Source organism: Excalfactoria chinensis, chromosome 3 (genome assembly GCF_039878825.1).
Source record: "Excalfactoria chinensis isolate bCotChi1 chromosome 3, bCotChi1.hap2, whole genome shotgun sequence".
NCBI lineage: Eukaryota > Metazoa > Chordata > Aves > Galliformes > Phasianidae > Excalfactoria > Excalfactoria chinensis.
The window spans coordinates 81,326,105-81,344,939 of NC_092827.1; the positions used below are offsets into that span (position 1 = coordinate 81,326,105).

The 18,835-nt window shown below is 39.4% G+C and overlaps 1 protein-coding gene across 1 annotated transcript in view; it reads left to right on the forward strand.

Moving 5' to 3' along the window:
• The first annotated feature begins 8,290 nt into the window (after window positions 1-8,290).
• The window catches only part of LRPPRC (leucine rich pentatricopeptide repeat containing), an 88,355-nt gene continuing 77,810 nt past the window's right edge, over window positions 8,291-18,835 (forward strand). The window contains exons 1-2 of the mRNA XM_072331971.1: window positions 8,291-8,449; window positions 16,194-16,396. Coding sequence (XP_072188072.1) covers window positions 8,358-8,449; window positions 16,194-16,396 — 295 coding nt within the window. The 5' untranslated portion in view covers window positions 8,291-8,357. The remainder of the gene's footprint in view (window positions 8,450-16,193; window positions 16,397-18,835) is intronic.

An 18,835-nucleotide genomic window follows, 5' to 3' on the forward strand; every position in this document is an offset into this window, starting at 1 on the left:
CAGACTTCTGCAGGTATCTTATTTGAGAAGGAGATACCTTATTTGAGAGAGAAACAGAAAGGGAATCAGAAGAAAACTAAGAAACAACAGATTTCTTATTCTCTAGTCCTGCATATTTTTGCAGCGCAGAGAGGCAATGACATCTGTGAAACCTTATGAACTAGCCTCAGGTGCTATTGACTTGGCACCCTCCTGCTTAGTTTTCTCTAAGACTGAATGAAAGGCTTAAAAACAGCAACATTTGCCAAAATGTTTGTGTTTTTAGCTTTGCTCAGCCATCTTAACATTTGTACCTCTTTTCTTCCTCTGTCCTATCCTAGGATTAGATTACTTTTTTCCTCGTTGTAGGAGCTGGAAAGAATACAGCAGAGCACTCCAAAAGAGGAGTATTTATGACATTCCCACCAGTGAAAGCAAGCAGCAATTGACCAAACATGCTGTACATCTACAGTCAGCTGTAACGCACTGGGTGAAGGGGTCAGCCCTTGATCTCTCTGTGCTGCCTTGCTGCATTTCCCACATGTATTAACTTTGTTGACAGATTCCATCCTTCACATCAGCTAGGACTGTCATCTCATCCCTCAGGCTACTCTCCGGACTACTTCAATCAATTCTTTGTTTTATTTTTATTTCTGAATGCCACATTATCACTGTGACCAGGCTTTTTGTACATGTAATAGAGTCTTCCTATAAACCTAAGTCATAACACCTCAGAAAATAAATACAAAAAAAAACTAGACAGTGTAAACAAAATGAAACCATCCCAAATCCCCCAGCTTTACTTTTGATTGTAGCGTATCTATGTTATATTTTGCTCTTCCCAATTTTCACCCCTATCCAGTTGCTCTGAATGATTTTCAACCTCGACACCAAATATCACAAGAAGGTCAGTAGCAACTGGTTTCAGCCAAAGTCTACAGCGATTCTTACTGGCACTGCAAAGCTTACTTTAATTCACAAGGGGCTTAAGAAGCACTGAGTTGGCAGAGATTGTTGTGGCAGAAGCAACTGGAAAATGTCCTGAGATTGAAACACAGACATATTAACATCACCCTTGTGAACGCTAATGACTTGCACTTTAAAATGCCAGAGGCTCATACTGCCAGCTAAAACAAAGAAAAAACACATTTTTAGTCTCCAAAGACTTTAGATCTTTCCAAACTCTGAGGGCAAATTCAGCCATAATGTATTTTTGCAGTAGAGCAGGGCAGCTCATGCATGCCACTGGGGGAATCATTGCCTGGAGTTGCTGTAGGCAGTGTAGTCGGTATAGTTAAATAAAACAGCAGCTGAAAGCCTTTGAGAGGTTAAACCAGTAATGAAGCATTCTATAATGCAGTGCAATCAAACCTAAACAGTTTGAAGGCATATCTTACTGACGATCACAATCCTTGTCTTTCTCATTGAAATGCATTTGAGGAGGAAAACCACCAAACAAGAGGATTTCTTCAAGAACTTTACAATTTAAATTGACGTGTAATTATAAAAATACTTTAATATTTTGTTGAAGTAACAGTGTCCTACATAGACATTTTCAGATGGAGAATTCTTTTAAGAGCGTAGCAGTAATGGCAGATTGGAAACTTTCTGAAACTGTAAATGTTTAAAGAGCTCTCTTCAAAGAGGCAGAAAGGTAACAAGGAAGGAAGAACAACAGATGCTGAGGATGGAAAAGGCTAGGAAAAGACTTACAAGAAAATATTTTATACATATATGGCACACATGTTTGGTATATCACTGAAACTTTTAGAAAGTAACGACAAACCAAGTCCATGAAACTTCAAGTGGACTCGGAAAAACTGTTATTTCCTTCTTTTTTTTTTTTTTTTGGCTCTTTTTAATATGCAAAAGAAAAAAAAAAATCTACATTTGTTTTCATTAAAAATGCAAGCCATGTGTACTTATCTTCATAGATTCCATGGATGGCTAAACAACTGGCAGAGTAAGATTTGTGTGCTATATGGATTGCATTAAACCTGAGTAACTGAGAAAGTAATTTATACCTCGCCTAACTGAAAATACATTTTCATCTTAAGCTAACTCATGTTTTAAGAGTTTTCTTAGGGACCTAATCCCATCTCAAAATATTAGACAATGCCTTCGTTAAATTTCATGATAAAATTAGAGGACTACAATAAAAAGGGCTTTCAGTTCCAAATTACATTAAAACAAACAAACAAACAAACAAAAAACAAAAAAAAAAAAAAAGAAAGAAAAGAAAAATGAAGAAAAACTTAACATAGTGTTTTTTGTATCAGTTATTCATAGTATCTGTAAAATATCTGAGTGAAAACTACTCAATAAACTTTTCGGTGTGTGCCCTGCAAACACATAGGCACATCTCTCTCCTCACATATATCTCAGTCAAGGTAAGCCTTAGGTAGAGTTAAACTTGTGGCTGGACCTGTCAGATGGCTGGCCAAGATGAAAGGAAAATAGGAAATTTTTAAGTTTATAAGCAGAAGTTCAAACAGAAGCAAAACTCAAACAACTTCCTACCAAAACTGGAATATGAAATGTAGTCAGGAATACAAAAAAAGTAACAGATGCACAAGATTGAAAACAGACAAAAGGAAATAATTCTGATTTTTTATTTTTTTTTTTTTTACCTATCTTGCAATAGGTATAAAAACTTCCTACTGAAGTCCTAATACATTCTAAATCATTCTCTATTTAAATTCAGACTTGAAAGAGTTGGAAATGGCCTTCTAAGTAAAGATCTGACATTTCATTTGTTTTTGTAAAATTATTTTCTATATATTTGAGATTGAATTCTATTATGCATAGATCTCTTCAGTAAAAAAACAAACAGAGAAGATGGATAGCCTTAATCAAACAATGACTGTTACCTGTCAATCAACCCGAATGAAAGCACTCACTCTTAATATGGCTGTAATTCTAGTTGGTATTAAAGTAGGAGTAGTCAGGCATTGGAATGCACTGCCCAGGGAGGTGGTGGAGTCACCGACCATCGGAGTGTTCAAGAAACGTTTGGATGTTGAGTTGAGGAATATGATTTAGCTGGGAAGTATTGGTAATGGTTGGACTGGATGATCTTCTAGGTCTTTTCCAACCTTGATAATTCTGTGATTCTGTAAATGAAGATTATACAGTGCCTAATCCTTGCACAGGACTCAAGGTAACATAAGATGATCTTTTAATCAAAGCCACAAACACAGCCCACTGGATATCCAGAGATACATCTGGTCTCTTGGATTGAAGAGAAATTTTCCAGAGACCTGGAGCCAGAGGCTCCTTCTCATAAAGAAGTGAAGAAAGTCTCAGTTTCTTCAGTCTCAGTTTACCCTTCAAGTTTACAAACTTAGCCATATCATTTAAGAACTGGTTATTTTGTTTTTTCCCTGCTATTATTTATTTTGTTCAAATATTATAAATATGTGGGAAGAAATTCTTACTACAAAAGATACAGTTATGCTTTCCCTCTGAAAAGAAGCAATTTCCATCACTACAGCCCGAAGTAGAGCAACAATCCAGAAACAAAACAGATTCAGAAAAAGTTCTTCTCTGAATTTTATTTAAAATCAGATTCAGAGAAGCATGAAATTCTTGTTCAAGTCATTGATATAATAAAATAATCAAGGAGTGTTTCATTTCTTCATTGGAGCATCCATTCACTAACAGTAAGCAGAGGATTTTGCTAAGTGAACCCATATTTGTAGTAATTCTTTCCACACAGCTAAAATACCACCTCTTTTGCATGTTTTTGGTTAGCAGCACAAGTTTAAAGCAGTACACAGATACTTTTACACCACAAGAAATGATTTATTAGACAAAGTGCGGAAAACTAAAAGGGATTTCTTTTCCTTTTTTCTTTGCAGAGATCATTTGTGATGCACATCAGATGCCCCAATATATTTGAATGCTATTTCAGCTTGATTTATCCAGACATATCTACCCTATGGGAAATCCTAGCGCTTGTCCAGCCTTAACACATTTCAGTAATGGGAAAATATCAGCAACACGACTCCTGTTGCTGAAACAGGTTATTTTCCCCAGTTAAATGATACCAACACCAATCATCCTAATTGAAGAAAAGAAAGGAAGAGAGAAATAAAAAGGAGAGAAAAATATCTGTTTGATACATTCTGCAACATTAAATGACAAACATGGGAAAGGCCACCACTTACTCCTACTTGCGGTAAATGCATCCGCTTTTTTAAAACACAGCCACTGTGAACATCAGGAAAAAAGAGTTTTGAGAATAAAGTCAGAAGAAAAACAAACAAACAAATAAATTTTCCACTAATTTAGTCTACCAAAAAAATCCTCCTCTTTGAAGAGAACATCCTGCAAGTTTTCCAACACGTACAAACTTCCTGCATGACTGACAGCCGAGTTCCGAGTTTTGTAACACAACCACTACTTACATTTGCTTCAGCCCTGCCTTCAAAATTGGAAATGTAATCCTTCAGCTAGAGACAACTTGAGTTTGTGGCCTTAGTCTGAGAGAAGAGAAACAAGCCTAGAGATGGGAGCTTTTAACACGAGATCTACTTTGATTATTGTTGGTAAAGGTAACAACTGAGTTGCTATTTTAGATGGCCATGGAAACAAAGCCTTTTTTGAATCACTCTGGATCACTCCATATCTGTTTCTAACCAAAACATAAAACATGCATTAAAATCTGAAGGTGATTTATCCCTTACTGGATCTACAAACAACTGAAGTAGTTGTACCATTCCTAAAACATCTTACCTCTCACCACTCCAGCACTCAAAATAGCCAAATTCTGGGACATGATATTCATTCACTGTAGTATGCCATGTCCACAGTTCAACATGAAAAAGAAAGGCAACAATAGAAGAAACGTAATGTGATGCATGTGCATCTATATCTTAATTCTTACTTTGTATTCTTATTTAAAAGCAAAAGATAAATGCTGAAGAACTTCTAATTAAAGATATGACTGTTTTCATTTTTCAGTAACATTACCATATGCAAATCTCTCAACTATGATTCACTACAGCTCTAAATATACCTTCTGACAAAACCAGCTACCTCAACTTCTCTTTTTATGCAGCTTATAGAAAAATTTCAGATGTGACCTAATTATGTCACAACCATTTTCAAATTGTGATCCTTGAAAACTAACTGTATAAAAAAATTACCCTCTTACTCATCAGATCTACTCCCCGTAGATAGCTAGGATAAGATCTGCTGACTTGGTTACAAAGATAAAGGCTCTACTACTTATTAAATTTTCTACTAACCTTGCAAAACTAACACGGCTGAGGAGATGAGTGAGCTAAATTCTTTTGCATCTTCAGAGAAAATAATTATTTTACAGTGCAGTACAACTCCAGAAGTCCTGAGAACACCATTGGAGATTACAGGTGTGATCAAATAAAAGCAAAATGAAAAAGAAAATAAAACAAACCTTAATCTTATTTTATTTTATTGCCTGCAGAAACATTTCAACAGGCACATTGAATAAGCAGCGAGTTTTGCTTCTTTGTTAGCAATTAATTCACTACAGGCCATTAGAATGGAATTAGCTTACACAGCAGCCAAACATGCTTCACATACACATCAACAGAACCCTCAAGCATCAATTTCCACTAAAGACTGCATATTATCCACCCTTCTCCATGTCATGGCTTTGTCTTCTTATTTGCCATCTTAACATGAAACTAAGACATTAGCCTACATTTCCTAACACCTGGCTCTTTGATTTTTTTCCTTACTTCCTAGTTCCTGTTTGGATACCTCATCTTGTTTTCATCATTACACCAGACTCAGAACAAAGCAAAACATCATGCCATATTGCTGTATTATCACTACTATGCATTCAAACTTCCATAAATCATGAAACTAGCTTAAATGTAAGCAAACATACAGCACGTATGAAGTGAGCTGTTTTTGTTGGGGCAGAGAGAGGAAACAGCTGACACTTGAGAGACCAACCATAACAGACATTCCAGTAACAAAACTTCATCACAAGCGAGCTGATCTCAGTTTCTCTTCTTAGACTGAAATTGAAATGAGACATTGAAAGTGTACAAAAACCCCAGCAATTATGAAATTAAACATTATATTTTCCTAATATTGATATCCTAATGTTGATAACAGCAATGCAGATAGATGTCTCACCATCTACTCAGTTCTGTGGCCTACCTTTCTCCAAAATCTCCCAAATTATTCTCTTTATGGCAAACCTTACTGATGGCCTATTTCCCAATACACTGCAGTCATCACACAAATGTTGGAAACTACATGGCCTCTGTTGAACAGCACAGCCTATGCACCACATTGAACTGTGAACTTGGTGGGAGGATGGATGTTCCTATCTCGCTAATTTTGGCTGAACAGAGCTGACTTTAAGGCAGGTCAAGTTAATCTAGGATGTAAGGGAACAGGTAAAGGCATCAGAAGGTTAGCAGCAGGAGCCTCACACCTACCGTCACCATCATGGCAGATTCACCTGCTCCATCAGACAGCTCAGACCAGGAGAGGGCACCTCTGAGTCTCTCAAGGGAAACATACGAATCACCCTACCGCGCAGCCTGCAGAAATTGGTCCATTTTTCTCTTCCAGGGGTTAGCTTCTCCGAATCCTCTTCATGTGATAAAAGCAATCAGCCATGATCCTTTGTTATCTTTGTACCCTCTGACATGCAGCAGCCTCATCCAAACTGCCTAACAGCAACAGTCCTAGGCCAGCATTACTTCTCCTCTCTTCACATTGCAGTTATGCAAACAGCAATTTAGAGCTGCTATGAGTATTTTTACGTTTCTTCTGACATCTTAAAGGCATTTTGACAGAACTTGAATCATTCACTGCAGAGACTTTTAGTTACATTTAGTAACAGCCACCATTCTGCAGCCTTTGGCAGGGTTTGGCCAAAACCCTCACTTTTAAATCCTCCTACTCTCCCAGATCAGCATGGCCATCTCCTGAAACTTCGTTAGATACAGGAATTCAATAGCAGCAAGGCATTATTCCCTCCTGCAGCAGAATCTCATCTGTTACCTCACTCTAGAGGTAACAGGTTACTCTCATCTGCTACCTCACTACTAGTAGAGGCTAGCAAACTCTGCTCTAAGCAGACTGCCATTGCCAACACTGTTGGCGTTTTCCAATAGTCACTTCTGCATTTTGTCCTTGGAGGAATTCCTGGTCAGAATCTCCCTAGCTATTCTCTTTTGAAGCACGACTGATTCAGTAGCAGGGCAGCCTCTGCAACAAGAGCTTACCAGTTATTAAGATGGTCAATATTCCACTCAGTATTTTTCTTATTCTGCTATCTAGTTGCTTCTGTTATCTAGTTGACTTGATAAAATCAATCTGTTTTGATGAATTATTTGTCCCCTCTTGTAACTATTTGCAATCCACAGCAAAAATAATTGCATGCCTTGTTCTTTTATTTTTTTCTTGTTCTCTTTATTTTTCTCATGAAAACAAGCACTTTTAAGAACTCAACCAATTCAGTGCTATATAATTGTTTTACAAAGTAGCTTTAATGCACGCATTAAGATGAAGCATCGATGCTGACGACACCCTAGAGGTGCAAACAAGCTCAGGCAGTGAGTTTTATGCTCTCTCTACCCCTCATACCTACATTCTTCTTTCCCCAAAACGAAGGAAAGCGTGGAGGCAACAATATTTCAAAGGCTTTTATTTTGCTTTTCGGTTAAAATCCAGACGACCTTACAGCAGCAGGCTTTAAAGGAACCTTCCGTTCAGCACGGCGAGGCTGAGGGGATATGGTTTCATATTTGCCCGCCGCCCGCTGCGTTGCACCTGCGCCTCACACACTGAACGCGGCCAAGCCCCGCCTCACAGCAGCAGGGCCGGCGCATGCGCACACTAACGACCCCCACGCGCCGCCGCAGGGGTGACCCCGGCAGGCAACATGGCTGCTCGCGCCGCCGCCGTTACGCTGCCCACGTGACTTCCTCCCGCCGGAGCGGCAGGGCGCGACTGCTGCCCGTGGCGGAGTCGCACGCAGGGCCCGCAGGAGCCCGTTTTCCCTTTTGCACCTCCCCCGTGTCCCGAAACGCGACGAGGTGCCGTCCTCAGGGCGGCTCTTTTTCTCCCCTCCAACAGTTTGCAGCAAGGGCAACTCGGGGTTCGCTGTCGCTCGGCCCAACCCAGCGCAGGGCCGGCGGAACGTTCTATCCGTGACAAACTGAGGGGAGGGGGGGGATGAAGCGGAAAAGCCCGCTCTTGCCTCATTGGGCCCATTCCAAGAGCGGGGCCGACACTCCCCTCCCTGCGAGGAATGGTTTCTCCCGCTTCCGGTCGGTAGCGGAGCGCCGGATTCTGGTCGCCTTCTTTGCGCATGCGCGGCGGCGCACGCCTCACGTGTTCCTCTGCTAGCGGCGCGCGCGGCGGGGATGGCGGCTCTGCTGAGTTCTGCGGGGCGCCTGCGGGCCCTCTGCGTGCGGATCCGGCCCCTGCTGCGCCCGCCCGCACCCGCCGCCGCCAGGTGAGGGACCGTCCCGGCGCTGCGCGATGCCGGCGGCGCGCCGAGGCCTGGGGGCAAAGGGCGTACGGCTGAGGGGAGGGGGAGAGAGAGCGGGAGAGGAATGGCCCCGCGGCTCCTCTCAGCTCTTCGGTGCCCCGTGGCGCGGCGCGGCCTACCGCCGGTACCTCGCCTCTCTGTGGGGGCGTACCGCGCCGGCAAAGCGGGACGTCCCGGGTTTATTTACAAACACTGATTTTTGCATCTGTGAGAAGCAGGTTCACCCTGTGTGTGAGGCGCACAAGGCCAGGTTGAACGGGCTTTGGGCACCCTGAGCTGGGGGGGCAGCCCTGACCGTGGGGCTGGGTGGGCCCTGAGGCCTCATCTAACACAACCCGTTCGGTAGTTCCATGATACTGACAAGAACAGCGTTTTGCATTCCGATTTTTGGGCGGCCTAATGGCTGTTGTGACCATCCTGAACTACTTAGGGTAAGAAGGAAGCACTTTGTGCAGCTGGTACATTTACAGGTTTAGCGCTGTTATTCATGCTTCGCTGCGCAAGTGTACCGCTACAACCATGTCATTGCATCTGCAGGCTCCCCTTTAGTTAGAGGTTACTTCAATGTCAACAGGTTCTCAAAGTGTGTCAGTGGGAGTGAGCTCTGTTCATGGCTTCCAAGCTCTGTGGGGTTGTATTCTTGATTTCTAGTCTGTAAAATAGGAGGGAGTGGTTGGTGATGCTCAATGACTCGTCACAATTATAACTGTAGTTATTATAAATCATTTTTTAAAAGTAAATATGTAACAAAATAGAAGTTTAAATCAATTTTCTCCATGGATGTGAATGCTTTCTGAATTTCTCCTGGTGTTTGCAAAAGCTGATAAAGATCCAATGCAGGTAGATAGAAGGGCAGGATGTTCCCCGTTGTCCCTTTGCAGACCATTCAGAGGTCAGTTGGTGTCCTGTGGCCTATGGAGTGAAGGGGTATAGGCAGTTTGGAACAGTGAGATTTACTTGTTGTCACTGGAGATGTCTTCAGCAGCTCACTCTGCAGCAGAAGTGTGGATAAGAGCGTGGTGTGAATGTTTGAAAGAAAGTCAGTGTGTAGGTCTATTCAGTGAGTGAGCTCAATGCTAGTTTTTCACTAAATGTGCAAATCATGCAGCAGACGATTTGTTTTGGCATAAAGTCTGAGAGTGGAAGGGCTTCATATGTGCTCAGTGAGGTTTTTGAGTAGACATAACAGCTGTACAAGGAGGTCCTCCTGCCTTGTCTTGTCAGTGGCTTTCTACTGCTCTGGAGATCCCTCTTAGTCAATTCTATTTAGCACCACCTAGATATTTTTGCTGCTCTATATGGATAACTGTTCAGCATAGGACTGGTGAGCTTCACAACTGCAAAGAAGGGAACAGAAAAGTAGAGGAAGGACTAGGGAACTGGGGAGGCGTGTGCTGAGGAATGGGAGGCAGTCCCACTGAGTTACTGAGTGGCAAATCAGGTGTATAAACTTTTCCAGTAGTGCAAATTTAGCTCATTTTTGCTTTTCTCATCTGGAAGCTATTATTCTAGATAGCTTGTTGCAAGAAGTAATGTTCACGGACATCCAGGTACCACTTTTTCATGAGTTATACTCCTATATATTCAGTAATACGTGGAGTCACTTGCAGGACTACACAAACAAGTGTATAATCTCATTATTTTTTTTCCTTAAGTAACTATTCATTGTTGTTTTGTTTTGTTTTTCCTACCTAACCCTTAACTTCTGGAAATTGACCTATTTTAAAGAACTAGGATGATTTGGACACATGGACATCAGTCATTTAGGCTTCTCTACTTGTTGTTACCTTAGGTTACCTAAGGTTGTTACCTTAGATGTGAATCGCAGCCCTCTACAGTAGATTCCATGAAGTATTGGTGAAATCCTGGTTTTGAGGCATAGGGTAACTGATATGAGTGAATAAATAGCAGGGAGTAATCCAGTATTTACCAAGGAAACTGAGTAAATGACAGACTATGTTTGCTGTATCGCTGAGCATAATTGTAAGTTGGTTCACATGTGGGTTTGAGGCTTCTATTACAGTAATGATTATAGATAAGTTACGGATCTGTTCATTTCTTTAGAGACCAGAAAGAGCAGCTACTCACACTCTAGCCGTTTTTGATCATTCTACTCAGAATTTTCCAGGGATGTGCTAACTGCCACCCCTGGTGTAGAGTATGTGAAGTAGTGGCTGGGCTGCTTGTTATGCCCTTGTACTTCTTTAAGAGTTGTAGGTTGTGTTATTACTTACCTGCTTAGAACCGATATAATATGAACTAAATAGTGGCAGCTTGTAATGCAAATCAGGCTTCAGATTTTGTGTCGGTACTTTGAAGTGCATCTTCATCTTTAGGAGGATGCAGAAGATAGTCTGAGATTTTAGATTCTTTTTGCATACCTTCTATTCTGTGAATAATGAAAGTAAGATGAAGTATGACCTTCTGTGACCATTGGGATTGGCCTAAACGTGTTGTCTTAAGAATATGGTAGCCAGAGGACAAACTCTGCCGCTAATCTTCAGCCTTTAGTGACAAAGAAAATTATTTACAGAGTAGCAAAAGTACGGACCTTACCCTTGTTTGCTAGTTAACGTGCAAGATTGTACCCATGCAAATCTCATAGAAATGCCTGTTGTGAGATCTGAATCATAGCAGAGAGAGGCTGACAGATTCTGATCTGTATCGAACTCTGTAAAAATGAATATCTGTCCGCTATCCTTCCATAATATCCAATTGTTTGGGAGGATGTAAATTTAGACATTCCATAGAATTGGGTGATCGCAAATAACTTTTGTCCTGTCTGCTGGGTAAGCATTAGATAGATTTTTATTACAGCTCTGTATAGCTGAAGTGATAAAATATATATATTTGATTCTGTTAACTGTGAACACAGGCCTGACAGGAGCGGTCATCAATTAAAATTTCATAGAAGCACAGCAAGGTTACCTTTTGTGGTAAGTTGTCTTACCAGAGTGTGTTAGTGAGACTTCGTAGCCTGCAGTCAGATTGCTGGTGTTGATAATGGAATCATTAGCAGTTGACTTTCTGCTGAAAGTCCAATTTTTATTCTCTGCTTAAGGTCCTTTATATAGCTGGCTGTATCCTTCTGTCACCTTTTCTGTGCTGTTTTATATTGGCTGTGAAAATCCGTGGATAGAACAAAAAAAGGACTGCACACCCAGACTATAAGATTGCAATCTGAATTAAGGGACAGATTACAGGTATGGTATTGGAAATGATATTGGATGTGCGGTGAGAATGCAGTACTAAATGCCTTTCCTAAAGGTGTTTTGTTTTCTTTTTGTTGGTCATGTTTGTTCATTTTATTTCTCTTCTGAAGCTGACAGATCACACATTTAGACAGAATGGTGCACTACAGTCAGGTAGTCTTCATGCAGTGACTGAGGGTTCCTGTTGCTCAGCTGCATACTGCCACACCATGGCTTAGTCCGTGGAATAGATTCCAGGACTGCTCCTTAGTGCTGTTACTGGGCTGATTTCATTTGCTAGACTGCAAGGAAAAGTTTTCTGGCATATTAACAGGCTTAATAAGATCCGTTAAGCATTTGATGAACTGAGAGAGAGTGGTAATGTGGGCAGTGGAAAAGAGGGACTAGAACTACTGCTGTCAGTGGTGACTGCAATGTTGGGTCAATACAGCTTTCTTGCTGAATTGCATTTTGAGATGTAAAGTTCTAGAGTATTTGTCCTGAAGTGGATGCCCTATTTCTCCACAAAGACAATGAAAACTGTTAGGCTCTGGAGGCCTGGATCATAGTATAGCAGAAAAAAAATCTCTGTGTGCAAGTGTCTCAAAGGGTCTTTGGCCTTACTGTCACATCAGTTTAGGATTCTCATCTGTGAGTCTAGATGTTAGTTCTCATGAGTGTGGGGAACAGAGCTAACTGCTCATCTCCCTGAAGAGCAGACTGTTATGTAGTGAAAACTTTGCGCTTCTTGCAAGACCTGTTATCTTTTTGTCCAGTTCAGAAGAGTTGATAAGAGTACTATATGTCCTTGCAAGGGCTGCTGACTTGATACGCTGTAGTGAGTTTGTGTAGGATTGGATCACATAGGTGAGATGGGAGAGCAAACACCTTTTTAAAGAATCCTAGTAGCTTCAGCTGCTTTACAACACTGGTCCAAATCTTTCTGTGTGAGTAAACATACCATGACAAGCAGAACAGTTCTCTATCTTATGTCTTATCTGTGTTGCTTCTATTAGGAGCTGAAGAATTAAACCTTTTTTTAGGTGCATGTTTATTTTTCAGTCCTGTTGAGATGTTTTTTGACCAGTTGTATGCCTTTTTCTTTTCCTTTTTTCCCCTGGAATTCTGAAATGTATCACTTTCTTTGGTCTACACTGACATTCTTGCTGATTTCAAACCATTGAATCAAGTAGTCAAGGTGACTTAGAAGACTGAGGGTGTCTTGTAAGTGTGTTGGGCACCATTATTGGTGTGCTGTCATCTGCAAGTTCAATATGTTTGCTTTCTTTTGTCATTTAGATTGTTAATGAAACTTGTTAATGGACATGGGTCATAGTATTCTATTTCCAGGTGGGTGGCGAGTATACAGTTTTTTTAGAATTCATAACTTATATTCTCAGTATTACAACAAACATTGGTCACATTAAAAAAGACATCAACACAATTTAAAAACAATGATGGCACCCTTATTTTTTCTGATGAAACAACATAATATCTCCTTATTTTGGTTATGTTAAAGTCAGATGACTTGGTATCAGAAGCCTGTATGTCAGTTTCTTTTGTAGTTATCAGTTGTGCTTCGGTTTTTGCCATACCTTGTCTTCCAGGAATTTTTAAAGGTTTAAAAGTTTAAATTTCAAAGGACTGGGGAGAAGTTCAGTAAGGACCATTGAAGTATCTTTAGTGTAGTTAAAGCTTCCAAAAATTGTTTGGACAATTCTTCCTGCACTTCTCACCTGTCTCGTTATTAGAATTTGCTTCCTTAGTCCTTGTAAAGTAGTTAAAAGTGGCATTGTATGATCATATTTAACATATTTTGAAACCTAAATTCCTGCATTATTGTGTGACTCTAATGCTTAGCCTAACTTAAATGACTTTTTTGTTATTTTTTTATCCTAGCTTTTTTGGTGTTTTGTTTTTTTTTTCTTTCCTTCTCTGCTTAAGCATATGTATTAAAAATTGCAGAGTAGCACGGGGTTGTCCTGATACATGGATAACTGCTTTATTTAACATTAGCTTCTTTCTGTGTTTGATAAGGAGGTTGTGCCATTAGTCTCAATTTTCCTGTGTTGTATTCACTTAGTTACCTCACATCAAACCTGATATTGGTTCCCATAGTTTTCTGAAGTTTTACATTTTTGGTAGGTGCTTTTCAGCTTTATTCAGTCCTTCATCTTTAGAACAGGGGACTCCTGGCATTTTAGTTTTTGTTATTTTCTCCTAATTGTTCTGTTCATAGGCAGTTTGTATTAGAAAGACCCAAATTCATATCCGATGAGGGGGGAAGAGCTAAATAAAATGCCCATTTCAAAACTGAGATACGTAGGTATCAGTTTATGGTTACATGTGTGCTATGTGGCAAAATATTTCATTCGACAATTTACTGTAGCATACAATGATATGATAGTAGATTTTCATAGAAAAAAGGCCTTAAGGTTTTAAGTGGAAAAAGTAGGAGTTTTGCCTGGTTGTGCTTCAGTTGGTAATGGAAATCAAGGTGTAAATTTCTGCCTTACAAAGACACTCCTGTGTTGCTTCCAAGGAATTTTTTCTAACCTGAATTGAATGTATTCTGAAAAGGTTTCAGTTTGCTTTGTTAATAGGTATATGACAGCGGAATGTACAATTTATGTTATGGAGAAACAGATGAAGAATGTCAGTCATTTGTTTCATTCATATAGTTGTCACGTGGATAGCTTGTAGCTCTATGTTGTTATTTATGTTAAAGAATATATGTTAGAATCGTCTCATTTGGTTATTACACCTGAAAGAACTGAAGATTTTGTCTTGCTGTTACCTTGTATTACTGAATTGTAATTTAATCAGTTGAATGATTTTTGGTTTAAGGCAAGTACTCTGTGGATATGTGATATGGTCAAACAAGAGGAAGAAAATAGAAAATGATGCTCTGGGAAATCCTGATTTTTTTTTTCTTTCTTTCTTTTTTTTTAGTGAGATGACCACTTACCCACCACAAACCATGTTTCACTTCGTTTTCCTCAGAATTGCTCTGATTTCAGCCACATACTCCTGATCCATTTCTTTTTTTTTTTTTTTTTTTTTTTTTTTTTTTCTGGTGGGATTTGTACATCATGAACAGTTTCCACAACTTTCTGGAATCCTACACCAGTTTAGTGAGCTCGATTGGCTCACAGGGTTCTGGTGAACACGAGAGCCAGCCCAAGGGAAGTAGTGTGGATTTGCATCTCGGGGTGGTAGAATTCACACTGAAGGAGGTTTCTCCTTTTTGGCAGACCTCTTTTTCTTCTCCACTTCTTTTTTGCTTCATCTTTCCCATATAATTTGCTGGCCTCTGGGAATTTTTCAGGAGGGAAGTCACAGGCTTGGCCACGTAAAATTAGCCTTCTTGAAAAAGATAGGAAGATCATACTTCCCAAAATTAGGCCCTCCTCAGTTAATGTCAGGATTTCACACAACCAGAGAAAAAGTGAGTTGCTCTCCAGATCCCAGCAGATGTGAAGCCACCAGGCGCCTTAGACAAACTAACAAACAAAACCAAAGTGGCCTAGAAGAATCCTTACAGAAATGTAGTGAAGAGCTCTGGGCTTAAGGGGCAGAGATGAAGGAGGGCAACTTCAGAAGCTGCTGAATCTTCTTGTTGGCATCCAGAAAGCCTTACTTGCTTTGCATTGATTCTGGAGAAAGATGGGTTTGTTGAAAATTTCCATAAGTAATCAGGTGTAACAACAATGTGCCCTCTATAGGCTAACCATAACCATCTAGTGTAACACAGATGCCATTTTCTAGTTGCCATTTACATAAGCTTGTTCTTTAAATAATTTAATTGAAATGGTGAGCTCTTCCTGTTTTGCTAGAAGTACTTCTTGGTTAAATCCGCAGTTGTTGTGCTTCATTTTGAGAAAATAAATAGATGTTGAATCAAATCCACTGTTTGTTTGCCTTGTGTTGCGGAATGACAACTTTGTGTTCATTACTGTTGAGTTCTGAGGGATGGGGAATTATGCTGTTGTTCATGGAGCTTTTTGGTGCACTCTTGTCTAAAACATCGGTGCCTGCATTAGCTCATGTGTATTTTATTAGAAAAGAAATATGTGATTTGTTACCTTGATTCGCCGTGTTTTGGAAGAGGTGTTTGTGGCTGTTCCTGAAGTAGATTTTCAAAAGCACATGAAAGATCCCATAGCGGGACAGTAGGTTTTTATAGCACTTGGATGATTTTTTTAAACATTTTGGTTTTCTAGAGGAATGGTACTCGAAGCGCTTCCTGTGAGTCGAATCCAGCTGAAGCTCTTAGCTTAATAATTGACACCGTGCGAAAATACACATTGCTGTGTTGTTTCGAAAGGCTTGCGATACGCATTGGAATCAGTCACCTGCATTTGTTCGTTCACCTTTATATGGGGTGTTTTTGAGAAACTTTTCATCAGCGAGAAGGGCGTTATCTTCTTGATGTTCAGTAACTACTGTGTTGGGAAATTAACTCTAAGAAGTGTAATTTCTACTTTCTTTTTTTCCCCTTTATTTTTATTTATCAGAAATGTCATTCACCAAGCAAGGTTCCTTACAGTAGTACCTCAACGTGAAGGAAGTATTAAAGAAGAACCAGTCTCAGAAACCCAAAACAGACGGGCATGGCAGTTTGACTGGGCATTAAATAAACTGGATAACTCTGTCAGAAAAACTGGCCGTATCCCTAAAACCCTTCTACTGAAAGTCTTCCAGGAAACATGCAGAGATGGTAAGCTGCTTCTTCCCATTAAAACAAAATTAAAGCTAATGCTGCAACGTTGTAAGTCATCAAACCAAGGAAATTACTTGAATTGAGTTCTGATTCTTCTGGATATCATTTAACCTACTGCATGTATTGATAAATGGACTTGGAATGTTTTAGAGGTGTTACCCTGCTTTGAATGCACGCATCAGTTCTTCAAGGTTTTCTGTCTTTGGTAATTTATACTACTTGTAAAATTTCATTGTACTTTTAAGAAGTGTTAACATATTACTCTGCTTGTTACAACTTTTTATCTGGGGATGTTACATCTTTCTAATGTAACTATATTGGGAACTATGAATGGAGATCCTATCTGTGTTCTTTATACATTGTATTTTTAAAACATCTGCAGTAAACCATGCTGTCCTTGAGAGGTCTTTTATTTTAAAACAGGGTGGTACAGGGAGATGTGGAGACAACATGCATTGTCTTGTTTTCATTTTCAACTTTGCTGTGTATTGCCCTGAATAGTTACTGGCTCATGTATCTCGGAGAGTGGTCTCAAAACTTTTGTAGCTTACTGCTTAAATGCTGAGTCTTCAATTCTCTCCCTCTTTCTGTCAGTTTTGTCCTTCTGCTTGTGACACCCTTTCTGATGCTGACTGCTTTTTCTTTTCTTTTACGTATAAATCTTTGTGGGTTGAAAAGGGTTTTATGCCTCTCAACTTGTATGTGGATCACAATTCTTAATGGTCTTTGAGTGTTTAGAAGGTTTTTAGGGAGTCATGTTAGCAAAGAGATCAATTGCTTGCAGTGCTTCAGTTGTTTAAGTATATTTTAAATTAATGGTGAGTTTTGGAACTCAGGAAAACAACAAGCTTAAAACATTTATGAAAGCTGAGTTAGGTTGCTGTTAAAATAAATGATAAATATCTTTATTTGAACAATTTAGTCTTTTTTTTTTTTTTTTTCTTTTTCAAATAACAGCATTGAAAACAAGTGTAGCAAATATAAAAATTTCTTTTTCTTTCTTAAAGGGAGTTGCATGTGTTTGTAATTAGGAAGGGAGGAATATTACAATGCCAAAAAATACCCAGGCAAGATGCTTGATACGGATATCTTGTCCTGCAACTTTCTGCACTCACAGTGCTGATTTTTGTCCTGTTTCTTTTGCTTTTCAAGTACTTAGTCACAAGCATAAAGTATATATAAAACAACAGGATCATGAAAATGGAGGCATCTTAACATTTTATTGCACTAACAGATAGTTAGGCACTGATATAAAAGTTAGCCAAGTATGATTTATTTCTCATGAGTTGGTGATATCTTTAGTAGTTCAATTGCCCATTTACTCTCAATATTTTACCTATTTCTTTCTCACTGTCATTTTTTTCCCACTGCTTCTGTGTTTCTTCCCAGATGAGCTTACTCTGTATAATGTTTTTGCTGTAGATTGCTCTCTTGAAACCTGGATTACACTAGTGATATGGCACTGCACTTCTGTTGGTTGTTTTCTGTATCAGAAGATATAATTCTGGACTGCCTGTTTCTTTCTGCTCTTAAGGGTTTTTTAGCATTATTTCATAGCTCTATAGCTGTTTTTACTCTGTAGAAACAGAGAAGCTGTAGAAGATCTGTATTATTGAAAACTGCACTTACAGTGATAAGCAGCAGTTGGAGGTACCTTTACCTGCCTTTTTACTGGGCTGTACACAGGTTGGGATCACTGTGGCATTGTAGACCGTAATTCATTTTGGAAGTCAAAACCGCTCAAGTGTGTTTCTGTTTGGGATAGAAAATTTCAATGAACTGCTTTTTAAACATACAGGGTGTTGTTGTTGTTTGCAGACATACACCTATGTGAATGCTTTTTCCTCGTTAGATGAAAATACCCCCGATAAAGCACATCTCACCTTTCTTTCTGAATGGAAAGGGTTGAATGAATGATTTTTTTTTTTTCTCTAATTTTTGTTGAATTTTATTTACTTTTACAGTATGTTGCTTTATATACATCTTAGATACATCTTTTTATTAGAACTTGGTGGATTTGCAAAAATTATCTCCAGTTTACTGAATAACCTGCGAAGGATACTTCAGCTTTAACGTTATTTACCTCAGGAGTAGAAGTAAAGCCATATAAATAGCTGTATTTATGGTTAGATTTTTGACATCCCTGGGGTTGAATGCGGAAGTTGGAGCACGTGAGCATTTCTGCTGTTTCCTTCATTATTCTGCAGATGTAAATGATCCCATTCGTTGAGCATGGACAGAAGTGAAAATGGATGCTAGAGGAAATTGAAAATTAGATTTATGCTGCTGAATACCAGTGTTAAAATAGTAACAAATTGTTACTGAACTATTTTAGACATTTGCCAGGAAGTTATGTCTTCGTTAGGATCGAATAATCCATGAATCTTGGAGTGGAATTATGAAGTACTGTTCCACCTCAGTTTAGTATTTTGTGCT